Genomic DNA, 23357 nt, shown 5'->3' with positions numbered 1-23357 from the left:
TCGGGCTGCTGGCAGGGTGTCGGCTGTGGGCCACCCCCCAGGGCTGGTGGGCAAGGAGCCCAGCGGGGCCAGGCTGAGCAGACCCTGAGCTGGGAACCCGCAAGCACCTGGAAGCCGGTGCCCGCCCACAGAGCACCTGTGCGCAGAGCACCTGTCCGCAGGTCTGCCCCAGGCCTGGAGCCCCCCCCCCAAAGAGAAGTGAAACGCATGGTCCTCACGGATCAGGGGGGTGGGCGGGGGCTCCCTGCAGCCCTGCCCCCAGGCCCACCCTTCCTGGCAGCACCCCCCGCCGACACACACACACACACGGGCCCTGCGCCTCCTGGCCCAGACCCAGGCAACAGGCCGGTGAGCAGGAGTGGACGGTGCTGAGGCCAGCTCCTGGGGCGCGGGGCTCTGCAGCTGGGCGTCCTGGACCCACACTGGCCAAAGTGGGGGCCGAGTGGGAAGTGCCCCCCCACCTCCCCTGCCCACCAGGCCACTTCGGCCACGTGGGGCCTGCAGGTGTCAGTGAGGAGTGGGAGCCGCAGCCAGGCGCCCAGCGACAGGCAACAGGCCTCTTGGCCGCGTCCTCCTGAGCTCGCTGAGTGTCCCGGGTCGGCAGGAGGAGGGGCGCCCGGTGGACGGGGGGGGGCGGTCAGGGGCAGGGGTCTCCAGAGTCCACCGCTTCCACCCCGGGCCCAGCGACTCCTGATGACTCAGCCCGCGGGGATGGGGACGCGTTGACGAAGTGGCCACCAGGGGAGCCCCGGGCCGTGCCGGGAGGCAGGGCCCCTGGGGCCGGGCCCGCACGGCGACCCTGTGCGAGGACCGCGCCCTCCAGGAGGGGCGGCGGGCAGGAGGCCGAGCCGCGACCTTGCGGCGCCCCCGCGGTCCCCGCAGTGCAGCGCGCGCCGCAGCGGCGATCCGAGGCCCGGGCGGGGGCGGGGCGGCCCGTCCGCCGCGACCTTCACGCTCCCTCCTCGCCGCGGGCCCGGCCGCTTGGGGACGGGGGTGTCTCTGCGACACTGTTCCACTGAGAAACGAGCCCCCGCCGGTCTGCGGGTCTCCCTCCGCCAGGCAGGGGCGGCTCAGGGTCTGGGGCGTCCGTTCTCCCGCCCGAGGGCTGCGCGGCCCGGAGACCACTGTCTCCCCCGCGCCCGGGACCCCCTTCCCGCGCGCGCCCGGACGGAGCGGAAGGGGGCGCGACCCCCAACCTTCCCGCTGGGCCCGAGGGAGGACTTATCCCCCGGGGGTTGCACGCGTGTCGGTCCTGCACGCGCTCACGAAGCGACCCCAGCGAGCGGGAAGGCGGCTCCGCACCCGGGACCGCACCGAGGGGCGCAGATGCGGGCACGGCCTCCGGATTGCGGGCCGCGCCGGGCGGGCTCGGCGGGCTCGAGCCGCAGGACCCTCCGAATCCGGCCGAGAGGGCAGGTTCCGGAGGCCGACGGGGGCGCGGCTCCCGCCCCCGCCCTCGCAGGCGCCCGCGGCCCCGCCCTCCTCGTCACCGGCAGCGGGCGGGGGGCGGGGGCGCCTCCGTGTGACGCGCCCTCCTCGCCGTGCCCTTCAGCCGCCGCCGCAGTTCCTGGGGCGCCACATGGACCCGGCCGGCCCGAGCGCGCCCCGCCGCTGACCGTCCGCCCGCCGCCCGCGCCCCGGCCCCGGGAAGGTAACTGGCTCCCGGCGCGCAGCCCACTCGCGGCCCGGCCGCACGGCTCGGGCCCCGCCGCGCGCGCGCTCTGCCCGGCCGGCGCTGTCCGCCGACGCGGTGCTGAAGCGGCCCCGGCCCGCGCCCCGCTCTTCCGGGCTCCTTCCCCGCGTCCCCTGCCTCTCGCGGCTCCCCTCGCCCTCCTCCCGCGTCCCCCGCCAGCTGCGTCCTCTCTCCTGGCGCGCTCCCGCCGGAGGACCGCTCCGCAGCGCCGGGCAACTCGCCCGCCGCAAAGCCCTGGGGGAGCGGCGGCGGGAGCCCGGCCTGCGCTCCTGGGGGCTCCAGCGGCCTCACCCCCGCTTCCCTGCAGCTGGGCCCGCGGTTCCTTCTGAGCCAGGAGCAGAAGGAGAAGTTTGGGAGAGAATCTGCTTTGCGGCAGCGGCGCTTTGCGGGGAGGGGGGCACGCCGGCCAGCCCTCAGCCCAGCGCTCACACTCGCGGGTCCCCTTCAGAGGAAGGAGAGGAGAACCCACAGAACGGGGGCTCTGTGGGGACCTGGGGTCCCTGCCAGGAGAGACCCCACAGGGGCCCCGGGGGGGTGCAGATGCAGCTTTGACCGGGAGCGCCTCCTCACCAGCGTCCCACTGGCGGGGGCCCAGGAGTGCCCCACCTATGCAGATGCTGCTGGGGGGGTGCCCCCCCGTGGGGCCCCGCTGGTTGTCCCACCCCAGTGTCTGCAGTGGGCACCACATCTCCCCTGGAGGGAGCCGGGCCTCCCAACACCCCCAGCACCCACCAGGACCTCCCTGAGGGGCACCCACTCGGGCCCCATCCACCTGCACCCTGTTTCTTAGCTGGACCTGGCCCCCGTGGCCCAGGGCCTGCCAGGGAGGCAACAGAGCCGGTCACCTTCAAACGCCCCTGGCCCTGCCCCTGCTTGTCGCAGGCTGGCTTCTCTGAGCCGTGCCCTGCCCCAGGCGATGAGCACCCCGGGGCTGTGCCCCCGGGGCTGGGTGAGGCCACCGTGCAGACCCAGTGGGGGTCCTGGAGTCTGTTGGTGCTGGGCAGGGTGTGGGGTGGACGCCCCCACCGCAGGGACCCTCCTGGGCCCGGAGTCCAAGGAACGGTGCTTTCTCAGGCCCCAGACCACCCCCCGGGGCGGGCGGCGGGCGAGGAGGGAGCCTTGCAGGCACGCTGGTGGGCAGGGCCAGCCTGTGACCCTCTCCTCTCTTCCGGGCACAGGACTCGGCCACCCTCGCGCGTGAGCTCAGACCCTCCGAGGAGCCGCTGAGGACTCGAAGCCATCGTCATGGAGTTTGTGATGAAGCAGGCCCTGGGAGGTAGGGCCGGGGGCAGGGCGCGCAGGCTGTGCCCGCTGGTGGCGGCCACTGCGCACTCGGGGCCGGGGCGCCGCAGGGGTCAAGGGCTGAGCGAGCCGCAGTGCCCCACTGGGCCTGGCGGGGACTCCTCAGGGTGGGTTTCGGGGCCCACAGGGGAGCCGAGCCCTGGCTGCTGCGGCGGAGGCGGGGAACCCCGGGGGGGGGGCGGGCAGAGACAGAGCTGGACCTGGGGTGGGCGCCGTGGGCTGAGCCCGGGGGCAAGAGGCCCAGCCTGGGACCCCTGGAGCCTGCCGCCCACCCCACCCCGAGGCAGCGTGACCCATGTGTTTTCAGGGCGGGACCCCCCAGCCAGCCTGTTACAAGGGGGTCCTGTACCTTGTAGCCAGAGACCCTGGCCCAGGAGGTGGGCGGGCCGTGCGCCGAGGTCCACGCTGGTGCAGAGGCTGCAGGGTGGGGCCTGAGGCTCAGCCCAGGCGGGGGCCACCCCTGCCCGGCCCTGCAGCTGCTGAGATGGGAGCCTGTGACCGGTACTTGACGGCCGTGACCAGGGTCCTCCTTGGGCGTCATCCCCGGCCACACCCCACCCATTGCTGTCCCCAGCCAGGCGTCCGTCAGGCGCTGCACAACAGGTCACACCGGGCCGCCGTCCTGGCGCGGCCCCCCTGTCAGGGGGCTGGAGGCTCCTGCCGGAGGTGGGCGCTGAGGCCCTGCGCCCCGGCCGCAGCCCCCGTGTGGCCCCGTCTCCAGGACAAAGTGCGTGGACAGCACTCGGCCTGGCCAGGGGCCACACCCGGGAGGTTTCGTGGTCCAGGCGAGGCCGCAGGTTGGGTCTAATTATAATGATTACGTCACCGGGACGAGATTCGGAGACAGGCAGGGCCCCGGCGCCGCCGGGAGGGCGCCCTGGTCCTCCCCGCCCGCCCCAGGCAGTTAGGGATAATTAATTAGGCGGCTAATTCAGGCCCCGAGGTGGGCTTGCAGGAGCACCGCGCTGTCTGATCCGGCTGTCTGCGTGCCTGCAATTAGCCGGGTAATTGCCAGCCTGCGCTCCCTTTGTTTGGTGTCAGCCCCCAGCTGCTCCTGCGGTGACGACGCCCGGGCAGCTTCTCGAAGGTGGGGGAGCCACAAAGGGGCGGCCCGCAGGGAGCCCCGGGCTGTGGGGGGACCCCCCACGTTCGCTGCCCCAGCCCTGCCTGAGGTGGGGGCTGTGCCTGACCCCCGGTGAGACCTGCTTTCGGCCCTGGGTTTCCTCTCGCCGGGCACCCGGGGTCGGCGTGGGTGGCAGGGAGACAGGTGGGGGGACAGACACACACAGACACATGGACACATGGACAGAGAGGCAGACAGGAGCCCCGGGTGCAGGGGACCCTGTGGGGAGGGCCTGGGAGACGGTCTCGGGAAGTGAACCGAGGTGCACGGGGAAGGGGACGGAGGTGGGGGACGTGAGCCCCCCCCAACAGACCCAGAAAAGGACAGAAACGGACCTGCCTCAGCACCTGCGAGACAGTGGTGGCAGGAGACAGACACAGGGCAGAGGCAGCCAGGCTCCAGGGAGCCAGGCAGGGGCGGCGGCGGGGCCAGAGCGAGGCCCGAGGAGGACAGCGCCCAGCAGGCAGCAGAGCCGGCGGTGTGGGCTGCGGGTCCCAAGGAAGCGGCCCGGAGGTGTCAGGTGTGAGGTGTGAGGGCAGGACGCACGGGCGCAGAGACAGACAGAGGGACGGGGAGAGGCAGGCAGACACAGATGTGTCAGGAATGGGAGCAGCGTCGGGCTCAGAAGCCAGAGACGAGCTCCGTGCGCCCACCCACGCGCCCCTCCGGGGCTCTGCGCGGGGGAGGGAGCCCGGAGGCCTCCGGAGCTGCGCTGGGGACGGGCCGAGTCAGGCCCCGGCCTCCTGAGGCCATCGCAGCTCAGCGGCCCGCGGTGGCCGGCCCTCTGCAGAGGACACACTCCCCAGGGCCTCCTCTGCGGCCCTGCCCCGGGCCTGCGGCGAGGTCCTTGCTGGGGACAGAGGCCGACTGCCTGGGGGGGGACCTGCATCAGACGGGCAGGCAGACGGACGGACGGACAAAGGTGAGGCCGCAGGCCCTGCATGCACAGGGCTGTCCTGCTCCTGCTGAGGCTCGTCTGCTCTGGGGCCCAGGCGCCTCTGGTGTGGCCGTGGGTGGCTAGCAGGGGCGCAGGGGCCAGCTCCCCGGCCATCCCGGCCTGTCACAGCCCGGCAGCCCCTCTGAGGGCAGGTGGCAGCGGGGGCCCACGGAGGAAGGGACAGCGGCTCCCCTGTGATGGCAGGACTCCCAGTCTCTGGGCCCCGGGGCGGACACCAGAGCCTTGCCCGGCGGCGTCTCTGCAGCCGGGGGTGAACGGGCCGGGCTGGGGGCGTGTCAGCGGCGCAGGGCCCACGCTGGCTGCGGGCCGCCCGGGCTCCCCGGGGTCCTTCCGACTCAGGAGACCCCCTCTCTCCCTCCCCCGCCCCCGACGGCTCTGCTGGGGTCGGCCCGAGGGCTGGTGGACGTGGGGTTCTCTTGGGGCCAAGTCATGAAGGAACAGGTCGGCGGTGGCCAGCTTCTCGCCGAGAGAATGTGCTGGAGACCTTGAGAGGTCAGTGCCGCCCACGGGCCCCGAGAGGCCGGGATCTCAGTCCGTCCTGAGCGAAGCAGAGGCCGAGCCGGCGGTGGCCTGGGGCTGGGGCCGGCCCCCCGGCCACGCGGCTCAGTCCCCGAGGGTGTGACGTGAAGAGACTGTTCTCCCCGAGGCCAGGACGCGGCCCCTGGCCCTGGCGCTGTGTCTGCCCCGGGCGAGCGTGGGGGCCGGCGCCAGGTTCTCGCGGCCGTGTGGCCACTAATCAGGCGATTTCTGCCCAGAAGACCCGGTTTGGGTCGGCTGTCCCGCCGTCCGCCTCAGTGGGGCACGTTCTGCGCCCAGAACCTGGGCAGGCCCTTGCGTGCTGCGTAGGGGGAAGGGAGGGCTTCCCGGAGGCGGGACGTCCGTCTGAGGCAGCTCCGGGAGGGGCAGGCCGTGAGGATGCCGCATGGGCAGGGGCCCCGGGGGCCCCGGGGGTTGGGACAGGCACAGAAGGCGGCGGAGGTTGGAGGAGAGCTGTGGGCTGGCCAGGGGCTCCCAGTGGCCTGGTCGGTGCGGTCACGCCCTGCGGGGAGCTGGCCGTCCAGGGAGTGGGGAGGCCGCAGTTCGGGGACCAGGGGCACGGGGCCTGCGGGCCTACAGGCAGGGGTGGCCCTGCTGGGCCGTGCCCGTCTGAGCTGGACAGCAGTCCCCCGGTGTGGGGGGGGCCGGGCCACTACCCCACCCCCGCCCTCCACGGGCGGCCCCGGGGACAGCCTCCAGGGCTCTGCAGCCAAGGGGCCTCCACACCCTGCAGGGGGTGGGCTGTTTGCTCTCAGCCTGGCCCCCCCCCGGGGTCCCCAGATGTGCCCACGTCAGGACAGGTGTGGGAGAGCCGAGTGCCCACCTCAGAGCTCCCACAGGTCAGTGGGGCTGGGGTGCCGGTGGGGGCATTTCCCTTCATGACCTGGGAGCCACTCAGGGCTGGCACCTCCCCCTCTTCCTGGTGCACCTGCTCCATGGACCCTGCACTGGGGACCCTGAGGCCTTTGCCAGGCACACTGTCCCTCACCCTGCTTCCTAGGACCTCAGGTCAAGGGTCATGGAGGCAGCCTGAGACCCCGGTGGTCCTGTCCCCACCCCCGTGTCCACCCATTGGAATCTATACAGAGGGTGAGGCCAGGCACCCTATTCTGTCCCAACACGGGTTCTGAGGATGGGTGGTCCCACTCTCTCCCCTGCTTGCCTGCCTGGGGCCACACCCCATGGGCCTGGTGCTGCCCCAAGGGGACTCGGACCAGGGAGGCCAGGCTCTGGGGTCTGGGAGACTGGAGGAGCTGGGACCTGAGCTGGGCTGCAGAAGGAGCGGATCTTTGGGGGGAGCTTTGGAATTCTGCTCTTGACGGGAGTGGCAGAGAACCGGGCTCGCGTCGGGGTTGGTTTCTCTCATGTGGGAGGCGTCGGGAGGCAGCTGGGCTGCTCAGCAGTGCCCTCGGGGACCTGCTCTCAGGCCACCGTCACCCCAGCGGAGCTGTCATGCCCAGCCTGCTCCTCTCAGTGGCAAAGTGGCTGCTGCTGCTCCAGCATCCCATCCACAGTCAGGGCTGGGAGAGGGGAGGGACAGCCCCTCCTCCGTTCAGCCCGTGTGTTTGTGGAACCTTGCAGAGGGTTTTCAGTCTTGTGTCATGGTCAAGAAGGGCCGGGTAAGGTGAGGGCCACTGGGCCACCTCAGCTGCCAAACGCAGCTGGGGTGGCGTGGTATTGGGCAGGCAGCTCAGAGCGTCTGGCCCCATCAGCTTGGGAAATCTTGGTTTTCAGAGGCAAGGGCCCCAGACTGTGAGCCCCCCAGGCGTCAGCGAGCATTCAGTGACAAAGCACCAAGAGGGCCGGGGGGGCGGGGAGGGCTGGAGGTGCTTCGGAGCCGGAGCCCGGGTGCCCTGGAGATGCTGCCTTTTCTGCCAAGTCCGAGACAGGCAGCCCTCCCCTCGTGTCAGGGCGCCTGGTCGTCACGCCGCGCCTGAGCCGCAGACGCCTGGGGAGCCGGCAGACTCGGTGCCGTCACCCGACACGGCTGTCCCGACACGGCTGTTTGTTTTTGCCTCCTCGGCTGGGCTGGCGGGGTTTCTGGCTGCGGCCTCTGCTCGCCCGGCGTGGCGCCGCCCGCACCGAGTGCTGGGTGCCGTGCGGACGGACGCAGCAGGGTCGGGAGACTTCGTTCACGCGGGAGGAGCGGCCAGTCGGCGCAGACCCCGACGCCGGCACGTTTCGGAGAGCTCGGCCTCACGTGGCCGAGCCCAGGTCAGCAGACCAGGCGAGGGGCCGGGGGAGCGAAGGTCCTTCTGAGGTCCCTGCGTGGGGCACCCAGCCCTGTCGGAGGTGCCCTCACTTCTCCTCTGGGGGAGGGGGACAGGCCCCCCTCAGCCCCATCGGGCTCAGTCGGGGACTCTCGCTTCCTCTCCTTAGGGGGCAGCCTGGCAGGGCGAGGGGACAGCCCCCACCCTACCCCACGGGTCCCCTTGGGTCCCATGGGCATGACTGAACTCTAGCGACCAGGCAGAGGGGTGGGCTGAGGCCAGGGGGCTGCTCGGGGCCCAGCGGAGGGCTCAGGGTGCTGAGAGCTGGGTGCTGAGAGCTGGGTGCTGGGTGCTCACCAAAGACAGGCGGGGAGTCCTGCAGAGACCCCAGCAACGCGGCCAGCCGGGGCCCTCGCAGGCTCTCTGAGTTGCTGGGCCACCTGCATGTAGCCTTCCTTCAGAAGGAAGGTTCTAGAAATGTGGACTTCACACCCAGGCCAAGCAGATGCCCGGCCCCTGGGGCCTCCGCTGCGTGCAGACATCGTGGCGCGGGGGGGTGGGGGACCTGTGACCCGCCCAGTGGCCCCAGACGGGAGGTCACCCGCTGCGGCACCACCTGTCCAGCTGAGGCCGCAGGGCGGCGGGTGGGGGCAGGGATGGGTTCGGAGGGGCCCAGGCCCCCAGGGAGGGCGGCTCTGGCCACTGCTCCTGCGCAGGGACCAGGAGGTGCGGGGTGGGGGGCCAGGATGGCCAGGCCCCCTCCCGGGCCTGCCCCCCATCCCCAGTCCTGTGCCCTCCGCAGACAGGCGCCCGAGGCCGTCCCCAGGGTGCAAGGGCGGCCGGGTGAGCGGCGAGAGGCTGAATGGAGGGCAGCTGGAGGGGACCGCTGCCGTCCCGGCGCCCGGCGGCGGCTGCGCCATCTGTCACCGAGCCCGGCTCTGTCGGGCGCCCTAATGGGCGTTTTCATCTCGCCTCCGTCTCCGCTGGTGCCATCCTGACAGCCGGGAGCAGACACCGTGTGTCGGGCCCCCCCCACCCCCACCCCCGCTGCAGGCTCTGGGCCTGTGGTGTCGCTGGGGCCAGAGGTGGGGGGGGGCTTTGTCCCCAGACAACTCACTGAGGTCTGCAGAGCCACGAGAGGCCTCAGTGGGAGAGGAGAGGTGTTTGCCGGCGTTTCCGAGGGGCGGGGGCAGGGGCCTCGGAAGCCTCTCGAACATGAGGGAGGTGGGGTCCCTCCCCACAGGGTGGGGGCTTCCCTGAGGCCGGCCCAGGGGCAGCAACCCTCAGCCAGCGTCTGGGGGTGGGGCCTGGGGACCCCTGACACGCAGCGGGGGCGGGCTCTGTCCCTGCCGGCCGAGGGCGGCTTTCCCTCGGCCGCTCCGGCCTTGTCGTTTCCCCGACCGACTGGCCGCGGGCAGCGGGCAGGGCTGGGGGCAGGGTGAGCGGTCGGAGGCTGCGACACCCCCAGGCCCTGCGGTGGCAGCTGTTCTTGTCCTCGGAACCTAGTTTGTCCCTTGACCAGGATGGTGAGGGCAGCCCGGCCCAGGCCCCTCCAGTGTGGGGGGGCGGGGGGCCGCTGAAGGGGCTTTGCTTCGGGGGCACATCTGACCCAGCCTCTGTCCTCCTGACGTCTGCGTTCAACATGCTTCCTTGCTGTCTCACTTACGTCACCTTGATAGAAGGACTGTTTTTAAAAAGATTTTATTTATTTACTTACTTATTTTTAGAGAGAGGGAAGGGAGAAAGAGAGGGAGAGAAACATCGGCGTGCGGTTGCCTCTCACACACCCTCTGCTGGGCACCTGACCCACAGCCCAGGCCTGTGCCCTGACCGGCGACCCTTTGGTTCGCAGGCTGGCACTCAGCCCGCTGAGCCACACCAGCCGGGACAGGACTATTTTTGTAAACTCACAACCCTTCCGCCGTGTTCCGGAGCCGACGTGCCCTTTTGGAACATTACTTCGGCTCTAGTGGTCGGGGCGGAGGAGCAGGGTGCATCGGAGCCCAGCAGCGCGGCCTGGGGCTCCGCCCACAGCTCACCTGCCTCCGTCTGAGCGCCTCCGACCTGTGCGGCCTGCACTCTTCGTTCCCAAAAGCGTTTTGATCTCTGCATTCAGTTCTTTTTTAAAAAATACATTTCATTGATGATGCTATTACAGCTGTCCCATTTCCCCCCTTCACTCCCCTCCACCCTGTACACCCCCTCCCACCCACATCCCCCCTTTAGTTCATGTCCATGGGTCGTAAGTTCTTCAGCTTCTACATTCCCCATCCTATTCTTGCCCTCCCCCCGTCTATTTTCTACCTCCACCATCTATGCTACTTATTCTCCGTACCTTTTCCCCCTCTCCCCTCCTCCCCTTCCCTGCTGATAACCCTCCATGTGATCTCCATTTCTGTTGTTTGTTCTTGTTCTTGTTTTAGGTGTGGTTGTTAATAATTGTGAGTTTGCTGTCATTTTACTACACATATTTTTTGTCTCCTTTTTCTTAGATAAGTCCCTTTAACATTTCATAAAATAAGAGCTTAGTGATGATGAACTCCTTTAACTTGACCTTATCTGAGAAGCACTTTATCTGCCCTTCCATTCTAAATGACAGCTTTGCTGGATAGAGCAATCTGGGATATAGGTCCTTGCCTTTCATGACTTGGAATACTTCTTTCCAGCCCCTTCTTGCCTGCAAGGTCTCTTTTGAGAAATCAGCTGACAGTCTGATGGGAACTCCTTTGTAGGTGACTGTCTATCTCTTGCTGTTTCTAGGGTTCTCTCCTTCATTCTTACCTTGGCTAATGTAATGATGATGTGCCTTGGTGTGTTCCTCCTTGGGTCCAACTTCTTTGGGACTCTCTGAGCTTCCTGGACTTCCTGGAAGTCTATCTCCTTTGCCAGAATGGGGAAGTCCTCCTTTATTATTTGTTCAAATAAGTTTTCCACTTGTTGCTCTTCCCCTTCCCCTTCTGGTACCCCTATAATTCAGATGTTGGGATGTTTAAAGATGTCCTGGAGGTTCCTAAGCCTCTCCTCATTTTTTTGAATTCTTGTTTCTTCATTCTGCTCTGATTGAATGTTTCTTTCTTCTTTCTGGTCCACACCATTGATTTGAGTCCCAGTTTCCTTCCCATCACTATTGGTTCCCTGTACATTTTCCTTTATTTCACTTAGCGTAGTCTTCATTTTTTTTCATCTAATTTGCAACTAAATTCAACCAATCATGTGAACATCCCGGATCACCAGTGCTTTGAACTCTGCATCTGATAGGTTGGCTATGTCTTTGTCACTTAGTTGTATTTTTTCTGGAGCTTTGATCTGTTCTTCCATTTGAGCCATTTTTTTTGTCTTGTCTTGTCGCACCTGTTACGTCTGAGGGGCGGAGCCTTAGGTGTTCGCCAGGTGGGGCAACCCAGTCGCTGGGTTGTGACGCAGTAGGTGGGGGCGGGGTCCGAGAGGGAACAGTGGCACCTGCTCCGCTCTCTGCCGGATTTCAGTCCCTTCTGCCACTTCCCCCGAGCAAACGGGGTCCTCCTGGTGCTTATTCCCGGTGGGTGGGTCTGTGTACATTCCAGGACCCCATGGGTCTCTGCAACGACCTCTCCTGTGAGCAGGGAGTTTCTCCCGGCACCTCAGTCCCCACAGGTGTTTTCAATAGGTGTATTGAGGCTCTCTTTCCCCGAGGTGGGACCCTGGGTTGCGCGGTCTGTCCTGCTCCCCAGTTCCACCTGGTTTATCTGCGAGAGAATGTGGGACTGCCGGTTCCACGAGCCACCTCGCACGCCAAGCCCCTCCCCAGTCTGCCGCCTCGCTGGGTCCGCCCACTGCTGCTTTGTGCACCCGGGGTCTGCCAGCCACCGCCCGTTCCTTTTTTAAATTTTTCCTGAGACCCCTCTCCGCCTGGCCACCCGACTCTGCCCCTCCTGCCAGTCTGGGTGAATGTGTCTAACTCCTTGTTTATCGGACTTCCATACGGTTCAGTTTTCTATCAGTTCTGGTTGTTATTTTGTTTCTAAATTTTTGTTGTCCTTGTTTTGGTTGTGTGAGGAGGCCGTGTGTCTACCTACGCCTCCATCTTGGCCGGAAGTCCTGCATTCAGTTCTATTAGAGACATTTATATGCATTTAATTTGTTAACATGCAAGTGGACTTTCCCCGTTATTAAAATAGTCGATGTTCACTGTAGCAGATTGAAATACTAAAGGAAAGTATAGAAGATGGAAATGCCGCCTCACTTTAAAATTCACCCATTATTATCACTCATTGCTTTATCTAAAGTTATTTTTTCACCCTGGCTGGTGTGGCTCAGTGGACTGAGTACGGCCTACAAACCAAAGGGTCAATCCCCAGTCCGGGCACAGGCCTGGGTTGCGCGGGCCAGGTCTCCAGCAGGGGGCGTGTGAGAGGCAACCACACACTGATGTGTCTCTCCCTTCCTTCCCCTCTGTCTGGAAATAAATAAATAAAATCTAAAAATAATTTTTCCTGGAGGAATGCCTTCAGAGCCCGTTTTCCTTTCACAAGACTGTGCGGAGTTCTCTCTGCTGTTTGCTGACTAGAACCAGCTGGGCGGCAGGTCGGGGGCAGAGGCCGGGGAGGGCGGCCACAGCGGCTCTCAGCTGTGACCACTGGTGTGGCCGGCACCTCGGCCCCGTGAGTGGGAGGCGTCGGGGGTCTCCGTCCGTGTCGCAGACAGGCATGGACAGAAACCCACCTTTGGGAGTGGGCTGCAGGAGCAGCACACCCGACCCCCCGGCGCAGAGTGCGGGGGACCCCTGCCCACCATCTGCTGCCCCCGCCCGGCCCCAGGTGCCGGTGTGGCTCCCTCCCGGGCTGAGTGCGATGGCCTGGAGCTGCAGGAACTCACTTCGCAGGCCACCCCCCGAGACGGGTCCCCTCGAGTTTCTCGGCAAGAGCTCGCTGTGGGCTCACTGGGGTCCCCTCGGAACTTCTGTGGTTTCCCGGGACAGACTGGGGCCCCGGCCGGGGCCAGACCACGCCCCCCTTCCCGCCCCTGCACGAGGAGCCCACTGCCCCCGTGACCGCGTGGCCCTGCTCACCAGGGACGGGCGCCCGGCTGCACTCCTCTCGTGTGGCACCTTGGGGGCACGTTCCCTCAGGCGTGTACTTTTCTTTTTAAATATTTTATTAACTTATTTTCAGAGGGAGGGGCAGGGGGAGGGAGAGAGAAACACAGGTCTGGGGCCAGGTCCGCAACCCAGGATGTGCCGCGTCCGGGAATCGAACCGGCGTCCCCGTGGCTCACAGGCCGGCGCTCAGCCCGCTGAGCCACAGCAGCCGTGAAGCCTTCGGTGTGCCCTCTGGTCCGTGCACACCCCATTCCCACCCGACGTTCTGTGGAGTCTTTGCTCCGCGCCCGCCAGCAGCCCCTGCACGGCTCCAGGGTCCAGGGGACCCAGGGTCCAGGGTCCAGAGGCTCCAGGGGAACCAGAGCAGCCGCCCCAGGACTTGACGCGTCCACGGCCGGCCGGGGGAGGCGGCTGTCGGCCCGACTTGCCTCCTGGGCACGTCCTCGGGGACTTGCCGTCGGGAGGGCACGCGGCCTGGGGTGGGGGGGGGCAGTAGAGGCCCCCACCCGCCCTCATGGAGGGGAGGTGGTCAGACTGGGCACAAAATTCCAGATGCAAAACAGTTTCCTCCCTCAACATCTGGAGTCTTTTTTCCACGGACTTCCCGACCGTGGAAAAGCTGCTGCAGAAAAGCCAGGTGCTATTTTTATTTCCCAGTGCTTCCACGTGACCTGCCTCTGTCTCCGGAGGCTCTCACGGTTTCCTCTTCCACCCTCCTGCCTTCCGTGACGCCGAGCCCCCGCCGTGGGTCTCCGTCCTCCCCGCAGGCACGCCGCTCAGCGCCAGGGCCGGTCGCTCCCCCGACACCCCCTCCCCTCCTGTGTCTGGGGGCCCCTCCTGGGCTCCCTGCGGGGAGCACGCGCTGGCTTTTCTGTTCGGGGACTTTGTGCAGCGACCACAGGGTGTGCGGGCACGGCGTCGGCAGGGCCTGGGCGAGGCCTGTCGGGAAACAGGTGCCCTCCCGACCCCGGCGTGTGGTGGGCCTGTCACCTCTGCCCCGGTGCCCAGGGCTGGTCTGTGTCCCGAGGGTCCCGGGTTCAGCTTCTCCGGGGAGACAACTCAGGTTCCTGCTGCTGCCTGGCGGCGGGTCCCCAGCGCGAGGCCGGACCTCAGCCTGTCCATCGGGGCCCCCACCCTGGAACTCAGCCCCCAGAACAAAACGTGGTGCCTGTGTGGCCTTGTGCTCCCCTCCCCTTCCTGGTGTCCTGGTGGGTTATCATGTTGCGTCTCTCCCTTCCCACCGGCCCTGGCTGCCCGTCTGCAGGGGTGGGCGGCCCGGCGGATGTCAGGGCCCACGTGGGGCCTCGGGACTGCCCACCTGCTCCACGGTCCCCGCCGTGCACAGGCGGGGCAGCCCAGGAGCAAAGTGGTTCTCTGAGGGCGGACGGTCACCTCCCCAGAATGAGGCCCACGGAGCACGGCCAACTCCAGGCTGCTTCAAGGGTCCTGGCGGCCGCTCCCTCCTCCCCCTCCCCCTCCTCCTCCCCCCACTCCCACCACTCCTTCCTCCTCTTCTCCTTCCTTCCTTCCTTCCTTCCTTCCTCTTCCTCTTCTCCTTCCTTCCTTCCTTCCTTCTCCTCTTCTCCTTCCTTCCTTCCTTCCTTCCTCCTCCTCTTCTCCTTCCTTCCTTCCTTCCTCCTCCTCCTTCCTTCCTTCCTTCCTTCCTCCTCCTCTTCTCCTTCCTTCCTTCCTTCCTTCCTCCCTTCCTCCTCCTCTCCTTCCTTCCTTCCTTCCTTCCTCCTCCTCCTCCTCCTCCTCTCTCTCTCACGGCTGATTTTTGGCATCGCTCTTATGCTGATTTCACAAATATAAACCGTGGAATTTCCTCCTTTTTCCTCCCTTCCAAGAACACTCTGAATACCACTGGAACTGTGTTTCCTGACTGTTCGAACACCACCTGTGAGTTCTTAGACACCGTCCTCAGCTTCTGACGTTTTTCAGAGGCCACTTGGTTCCAGTTCTCAAATGTGTCGGGACTGCGTGGCCAGAGCACCACGCGGTCGGCGTGACCCCTCCAGTCTGCGGCCGCCTCGCAGGCGTGTTTCCGAGCTCCGCCCCCTTCTCTGCGTTCCTTCCGCCCCCGTCAGCGGCCGCCGGGCCCGGCCGGGCCGGGCTGAACTGCGGGCGCACTGGACCCCGGCTCCTCCCCCAGAGCGGGTCCGGGCGGTGAGCCGCGCCCGTGCCTCCCCGGCCCGGGCCCCTGGCTGAGGCCGGGGCGCAGGTGTGTCCCGTGTGACACGGGGGCGTGGCCGGCGTCCCAGGAAGTCCGGGGCCCCCAAGGTCCCGCCGGGTGGAGGCCTCGGGTGTCTGGTTCCCAGACGCGGCCACCGGGGTGGGCTGGACTCAGGCTCGGACCTGGTTGCCGTTAGAGGCCCCTCCTGCGTCCACAGGGCCAGCGCGGGACCCCCACTGCCCCGCTCCCTGCACTCGGACGCTGGGGCCGTGGGAGTTGGGCCTTGGGCACCGCAGACCCCCTCTCCGGAAGGCCGTGGGATGGGGCCTCCCACTCAGACCCGGGGCGAAGGGCAGAGACCCCCCCACACACACACGGCACCACTCAGCCGACCCCGCGTCCCATGGGGAGAGCAAAGGGCACACGGGGAACATGCACGTTCCTCACAGGGTCTGCTGCTAGCCCTGGCGAGGGGCTCCGGGCTCTCGGCGCTGGGCGGGGCTTGTGGGCTGTCCGAGGCCCTGCTGAGGGCGCCCCAGGAGCCAGGTCCATTCCCACAGCCCGTGGCTTTGCAGCCAGTCCCCAGCGTGAACCTGCTCCCCAGAGGCATGGCCTCTGCCTGCATCCCTGGCCCGGGAGAGGTCACCCAGTCTTCCCCCACGGCCCCGCCCTCTGCTGGGCTGCCAGACCCTCCCTGAGCCCTCTGGCCAGTGGGCCAGCCCAGAGCTCAGGCGGGCACTGGGGACAGTGGCACTTGAGGGCCCTGGGCAAGACCCAAAGGCCAGTGCCCAGTGTCACAGAGCTCAGCACACAGTCGGTGCTCAATAAATGCTTGTTGCAGCTGCTACAGCTACAGCCTTGTGATGCACGAGACGTGTGGGTTCAGGGACTGGCCCACCGCATCACTGCGGTCCCACTGGCCGCTGCTCTGCCCCTCAGGAGAGGGGGGTGGACGGCCCGCCCGCCCCTCCACCTCAACACGCATGTGCTCTCCTGGGGCTTCCCTCCGGGGCCCAGCTGTTGCACAGGGAGAAGACGCACACGGCAGCCGTCCACCTGCCTTGGGCGCCCGCGGGCCAGGGTGGGGGTGGGGAGGGCCGGAAGGTGGCACCCGGGCGGCGGTGAGGTTCGTCCCCGCCTCCCCACCCCCGCACCGGCCAGGGAGGACGGCAGCACAGGGGGCCGCCCGCTCCTGGCCTGGTTACCAGGGGAACTGTCCGGAGAGTGTGTCAGCGACTCTGTGACCCAGTTTCCCTGGAGTCACTGGCCTGAAATCCGCTTGCCCCTGTGAGATTCTGCAGCTGTGGCTGAGAACCAGCCCAGAGGCTGTCAGTCTGTCTGGGTCTGTGCCACGGCCTCGCACCTGGGGCCCTGGGGCAGGGCCTGCGGGCCGGAGCTTCCGGCAGCCAGGAAGGCCTGTGCGACCCACGTGGTCCAGCCTGCAGGCAGCTGGTGTTCAGCCCAGGGCTCAGCCAGAAAGTTGCTTGTTTCCCATGCACAGCCAGTGGCTGTCGGGAACTATGCCTCCCACCCACGGGAGGGGGCGCTCCTGAGTGATGGGTCGGCAACGGCGGCATCCCGCAGACAAGCCTGCAGGAAAGGGGACCTGTCCGGGCCAGCCCGCCCGGGCCAGCGCGGTGGAAGGGGAGCCCAGCAGCGCCAAGAGTGCCGAGCGCAGGGAGCCGCTGCGTTCTGAGGGAAGCGGGTCGGGCTGGGCCTCGAGCCGGGGGTGGGGGGACAGGTGGGCACGGGCACGTCTGGAGATGCTGTGTCGGCACCTGACCACAGCCAGTCTGGTCCTGAGGCGCCTGCTTGGCTGGCCTGGGGCAGCGCTCGTGAGGGCTCGGGGGAGGGGGGAGGCCTGCAGGGAGTGGGGCGTCCATGCGCACAGGCAGCGGCTGTCAGTGGGGGCAGCAGGGGTCTCCTCGGTGGGGTGGGCCGGCTGGCTGTGTGGGGGCGGGCGCGGTTAGCGGCTCTGACCTTTGGCGCTGCCCCCTCTGCTGCCCTGGGGATGCAGCGTGAAGAGCACAGCTGCTGCTCTGCTCCCCGGAGCCGCGGACGGGCCAGGGCCAGGGCCAGGGCTCGTCGCGGTGCCTTCTGGGATCCGAGGCTGTAACCACAGCGCTCTGTCCCGTGGGACAGGTCACAGGGGGTCCACGGACGTGCTGGTTGTTGCCTGTGGGCCAGGAGCCTGACAGAACAGTGGTGGCTGGCGCGGCGGGAAAGATTAGGCCCTGGGTGCCCAGTCGCAGCTGCCGCCAGCCCTGCACACCAGGCCCGCTGCCCCCCCCACGGCCCAGTATTCAGTCGCTCCTCCCACACCTTCTGGAGGCTGAGCCCCGGCTGGACACCGGACCTGGGGAAGAGCCCCACCAGCCCGCTCCAGAGGCTCACAGACACCTGTGTGCGCACACACAGAGACACAACCACGGCCCAGTCCCACACACACACACACACACACACACACACAGTGCTGCTTCCTCACAACCATCCCGTGTGCCCCTCCCGCACACCCCCATGCAAACCCACGCTTCCCTCTCTGGACAGACGTGCCGTAGCCCTGCCGGTGCTGGGGCGCGTCCGGCCGGCAGGCTGTCCATGTGGGTCACTCTCTTCTCTGTTCCCAGGGGCCACCAAGGACATGGGGAAGATGCTGGGGGGTGATGAGGAGAAGGACCCCGATGCCGCCAAGAAGGAGGAGGAGCGCCAGGAGGCCCTGCGGCAGGAGGAGGAGGAGCGCAAGGCCAAGTACGCCAAGATGGAGGCGGAGCGTGAGGCCATGCGGCAGGGCATCCGGGACAAGGTGGGGACCGGCCAGGCGGGGCAGGGACAGCGGGGCCCTGGGGACGGGGGAGCCCGCGCCCCACCCACTGGGAGGACACAGCCTTGAACCTGGACTGACCCAGGAAGCCTTCACCCCTGGGGCTGCAGGGCTGGGCTTGGGTGCGGGGGACCTGGCCCTGGACGGAGAGGTGCTGCCCGGGGAGGGCTGTGTGGAGCCTGAGGGCCCTTTCCACCCTCCCCCTCTGCCTGGCCGCATTGGACAGCCCTCTGGCTTGTCCACTAAGGAGCTTTGGGAGGTGGTCCCACGGGGTCCCAGGACAAGTGGGGTCACTGCACCCCAGGTGACCACACCTGCCACGCAGGCTCACTAGGGATCACAGTGCACTCTGGGGGCCCCCAGCCCCTCCTGCTCCTGATGATTGTCCTGGGGTGGGGGCTCCTGCGGCATGAGGGGTGAGCTCACTTGTCCACTGAGCCGCGTGGCCTCCCGAGGTCCTTGAGGGCACAGCATCTGGGGTGCTTGCCCCCATCCTCGGCCCCTCCCAGGCTGGGCCTTCCCCACCAAAGGCACCCGCGTCTCTGAATCAAGGTCACTGTTGGGAGGCGCGGCTTGGGGACACCGCTTCACTCGGTTGCTTCCTGACCCCACCTCCAGGCCCCCGGCTCTGGGTGGCCCCAGCCTTTGCAGACGAAACCCTGGGGTGGGGCTGGGTGGGGGTCGGGGAGGCTTCCGGAGAGGCTGTCCACGGTGGCTGGCCGGGACCAGCTGGGAGGCAGGGTGCGGAAGCCTGCTGGGCTCTGCCTCCGCTCACCCCCGAAACGGCCCGCTCCCCGCGGCTGATGGGGAAGCCAGGACTCAGGAGTGGTGGGTGCAGGGGTCCTTCCCTGGGGACTGCCACTCATAAGCCCCACCCCCTTCACCTCCCATGGCCTGCCGCGTCCAGGAGCGGTTTGGGGAAGAGCCAGAAAGTGGGCACCATTAACCAGACCCCACGGGGGCTGTGCTGGGGCACGGAAGGAACAGAGCGGGGCGGGAGCCGTAAGGAGGCAGAGGCCGAGAGGAAGACACACAGAGAGAAACAGAGACAGGCACAAAGAGACTCGTCTTGTGGTTCCCCCAACTCCCTGCGTCAGACCCAGCTGGGACAGCGCTGACAGGTTCTGGACCCTGGAGCCCCAGGCTTCCCCGCTGCGGCGCTGCAGCCTCCGGAGCCTGGTCCACTCCGGGCGGGGAGCCTTCTGTTCAGCCCCCCAGGCCCTGCAACAGCGAAGTGCGCACAGCGAGGGGAGAGGGTGTCCCCCGCACCCGCGACGGCGGGGCGCCCCCTGGTGGGAGCTTAGCGCCTGGCGCCTCCGTCCGCGGCGTCCCCAGCACCGCCCAGTGGCTCCGCCCCCGGCCTCGCCCCCGCGAGGTCGGCGGGAGCCCCAGTCCGCGTCGTTCTCTGCAGAGCCCTTCGCCGGGCTGTGCCCAGGTAGCTCGCCCCCAGCCCTCCTGCTCTGCAGGTGTGCCTCCCCCTGGTGGCCCTCGCCGGCCCCGGCTTCCTCCCCAACCCCGCACCCAGGACTCGTGGGGAATGGTTAGCGAAGGGGGCGCTGAGCTGTCGGTCCAAGGCCCCATCAGATGGGAGGTGAGGGGCAGCCGGGGTCACGCGTCCAGCTCCCCAGGCCACCTCACCGGAGGGAAGCGGAAGCCGGCTGGTGGGCAGAGCCTCTAGCTTCCCACCTGGGCGCGGGCCCAGGTGGGAGGGCAGCTTGGCCCACCTGCGCGTTATCTGCATGTGCGCCTCTGGGTTTGCCACGTGCTTCCTGATTTGCATACCCACCCTCGGATTTGTCTGCGCAGCGCCAGTTCTGGGGCTTTCCGCGTCCAGGCTCCCCAGCTTTGAGACAGAGCCACCCTCCCGGAGCCGAGCTGACGGGTTCCAGCCCCCACCCCTGAAATCACTCGGGGCCAGCTGGGGGTTTGTGCAGAGAAGAGGGCGGGCGTGATCGCCGACTGTTACTGTTACTCGGGATCGCCGGTTGCACTGCAGCCTCACCACTACGGGGTTCGCGTTGTGTTGCCTGGGGGCACTGGCCGCCCGATGTTGTTCCGCGGCTGATGTCTGGGCGTCCGGGTGGTCCGTGTCTCGGCAAACAGCTGTTGATGGAGCTGGCTCTCAGACAGTCAATACGGTCACATTCTGAGGCTCCGAGGACACGAATTTATTTTATCTTATTTTTTAAGGATTTTAAAGACAGACTTTATTTATTTGTTTTTAGAGAGAGAGGAAGAGAGGGAGAGAAACATTGATGTGCAAGAGCGACATGAATCAGCTGCTCTTGTACGCCCCCTACTGGGGAACTGGCTGCAACCCAGGCATGTGCCCTGACTGGGAATTGAACCAGCGACCTTTTGGTTTGCAGGCGGGCACTCAATCTGCTGAGCCACGCCAACCAGGGCGAAGGAATTTTTTTTAATCCTCACCTGAGGACATGTCTATTGATTTTAGAGAGAGAGGGAGGAAGCAGGGAAGGGGAGACAGAAACATCCTCGTGTTGCCTCCTACACGCACCTGGCCAGAGCTCAGGCCCACAACCTAGGATGTGCCCTGACCGGGAATTGCACCTACAGCCTATTGGTACAGGACGATGCCCTGGCCAACTGAGCTGCCTGGCCATGGCTCCAGGTGACATGGATTTTGGGGGGACACTTCAGTCTACCACAAAAGTGAGACCTGGGTAGGGTTTAGGGCAGGCACACAGGGAGCCAGCAGTATGGGCTGAGGGCCTGGAGACATCCACTTTGGAGTGACCACTGGGCATGTCCCTCCACCAGCTGTTCACGGAGTGCAGAGGGGCCTGCCAGGGGCTGGGGTCATGGCTGTGTCCAGGGAGACCTGGCCAGGTGTGACAGTGTGGCAGTCCAGGCCAGAAGCAGTGGGTTCTCTCCACCGCTGCCCCCCGCTCTGGCTGCTCCTGGAGCAAGCCCAGGCCAGACTGAGGACAGTGCAGCTTCCTCAGGGAGAGACCGCTGGGGACAGGACCAGGGACAGGACCCCCGCATGCCCCCAAATAAAGAGATGCCCCGTATACCCGTTCTCCTCCCGCCCCGGCTCCAGCATTCTCCGTAACGGTCTCCTCCAGGCACCCTCCTGGGTGGGGCCTTCCCCTTCCTTCCCAGGTCCTGGTGTCCGCTGGCGGGGCCTCCCTTAGCTGCGGGCGCTGCCCCTCAGCCCCTCACCCAGGCCCGCAGCCAGGGCCCTGCCCCCGCCCCAGGTCCTGCGAGCACCCGCCCGGGGACCCCTGACCCAGCCCTGTCCCCACAGTACGGCATCAAGAAGAAGGAGGAGCGCGAGGCCGAGGCCCAGGCCGCCATGGAGGCCAACTCCGAGGGCAGCCTGACGCGGCCCAAGAAGGCCATCCCGCCCGGCTGCGGCGACGAGCCCGAGGCGGAGGACGAGAGCATCCTGGACACGGTCATCAAGTACCTGCCGGGGCCGCTGCAGGACATGTTCAAGAAGTAACTCCCGCCGCGCCCGAGCCCCGCCCCGCCCTCACCCGCCCCTGCCCGAGACCCGCGGGGGCCCGGAGGGAGGTCGGGAGCGGAGTGCAGCAGCCCCAGTGCGATATAAGCCATAGTCCCCGTCCCTGCGCCCCACGCCCCTCACGCGGGAGCCTCCGCCCGCCCCTACCCCTCCGCGCACCGCCGCGTGGGATCGGCGCCCACCCCCAGGGCCCCTGCGGCCTGTGCCGGAGACCTGGGTCCAGCCCCCTGCGCTCCCGCGGAGCTGGAGGGTTGGACCTCCCCGCCCGGCAAGCCTGGAGCCCCCTTATTGCCCCCGCCCTTCACCGCCCACCCAGCAGCGTCTGAGGCCGGGCCACCGGCCGCCCCTCAGCGCTCCATGCGCGCTTGTCCGGCCCCAAACTCAGGAGCACAGCCATAGTGGGGGGAGGGGGCGTCGTGCGGGCTGGCAGCGGCGGGAAGGGCAGCGGCAGGTCCCTGGGCCCCGGCCTCCGGGCAGGGGCGGTAAGCCCCTCCCGGTCCGGGTCAGCCTGGACCCCCCAAGCCCCTCCTCCCACACTGACGCCTGTCTGCTGGCTGCCCACCCCTCTCCGTCTGAATCCATCGCGTTCATCGTCCGTCTGTCTGTCCTTCCGTCCTTCCCTCCCCCTTGGCTCGCTCCTCCGGAAGGCTCTGCTTCTTCGGAATGCCACGGCCCTTTTCTAAGCTAAGGGAAACAAAGCAATACGAATGGGGGGAAGCCCCCCCACCCCCAGAGTGGTACACACCCTACTAAGTCAGCTCCCCTCTGTCGGGCCAGCCGGCCGGCCAGCCAGCCTCCCCCTCCCAGGGCGGCACCCTCCCCTCCGAGGCTGCTCTGGGCCAGGCCCAGCTCTCCACCTCTAACACCCACCCCCTCAGCGGTGCAGGGGAGGGCGAGCCCGGCTGCTGCCCCCAGCGCTGGGCAGCCGAGGCGGGTGTCCCTGGCCCTCCCTTCTGCAGGATGCTGCGGCCTCGCGGGGGCCCGCCGGGTGTCCTCTCTCACGGGACCCGCCCGGCCCCCCCCAAGCCCTGCTTTGCCCCCCGTCCTTGGCTAACTCGCGTCACGACGTGTTGAATCTCAGGTAAAGGTCTAATGTATTTGGGGAGTTTATCTGGACAGAAAGCCGGTGGCCTGGCCCCGGGCCACGTACATCCACGTGGGAAGTTCAAGTGCGGGAGCTGCGGCCGGGGTGCCCCCCACATCGCTGTTAGAAAAGCCATAGCAACCAGACTGCAATACCAATGGCGGGGCCCCGCGCGCCCGCTCCCCCTGCTCCCCGTCTCCTCAAGGCCCGCGTCCGCACTTCCGGAGGCCGGCTCTGCGCGGCCAGGGCGTCGTCTGGCAGGAACCCCGCATCCCCACCCCAGTGCTTGGGGCGCCAGGGCAGCCTAGCTTAGCGCAGACCTTGGATGTTGTCCGTCTGTCTGTCCTCGCGCCTGCGCCTCCTCCTGCATGTCGGGGGCGCCGCGTGTGTTCTCTCCGGATGGAATCACAGCCAATAAACAATCCCGTGATTTCACACCGTGTGGACCTTCTCTCCGGAGTCCCGATTCCTCCCGGGAGGAGAGGGCGGGTCCTCATCACGTCCCCCCCCCCTCAGCCAGAGAGGAAGCACCTTCCCCTCCCACAGGGGCAGCGGCAGGGTCTCCCCACCACCCTGACCCCGACTTTCCTTCACTGAGGCAGCCCCAGCCAGAGTGAGCTCCAGCCGCCCCATCTCCAAGACCCTTCCCAGGCTGTTCCTTCCTCACAGCTACTCCAGCCCTAGGGGTGCGGGTCCCAGCTGCTGGCCACACAGCAGCCTTCCTGCACTGCCCTGAGGGGCCTGCCTCTAGTCTGTCCTGTGGTAGGTGCCCCTCTCCTGTGTACGCTGGGAGGCCTTGGTGCCTCACTGCCGCACTGGGTCCCCCATCCCACAGGGGATGCCTGCCCTTTCCGGGCCAAGGTGGCTGAGGTGCTAGTGAGACCTGCTT

At 67.1% G+C, this 23357-nt stretch overlaps 1 protein-coding gene across 1 annotated transcript; it reads left to right on the top strand.

The window, feature by feature from the left end:
- Nucleotides 1-1591: 1591 nt before the first annotated feature.
- On the top strand, nt 1592-22903 carry CPLX1 (complexin 1). The gene is made up of 4 exons (XM_045834699.1): nt 1592-1651; nt 2872-2969; nt 17701-17876; nt 21166-22903. Exons 2-4 carry the CDS (start codon nt 2939-2941, stop codon nt 21361-21363), a joined length of 405 nt encoding a protein of 134 aa, XP_045690655.1. The 5' UTR covers nt 1592-1651; nt 2872-2938; the 3' UTR covers nt 21364-22903.
- The last annotated feature ends 454 nt before the right edge of the window (nt 22904-23357 follow it).

The sequence above is a fragment of the Phyllostomus hastatus genome, unplaced genomic scaffold, assembly GCF_019186645.2.
Source record: "Phyllostomus hastatus isolate PE091 unplaced genomic scaffold, TTU_PhHast_1.1 phas_contig_196, whole genome shotgun sequence".
Classification (NCBI taxonomy): Eukaryota; Metazoa; Chordata; class Mammalia; order Chiroptera; family Phyllostomidae; genus Phyllostomus; species Phyllostomus hastatus.
The sequence above is the reverse complement of the archived record's forward strand: the minus strand, read 5'-3'. Positions and strand labels throughout refer to the sequence as shown.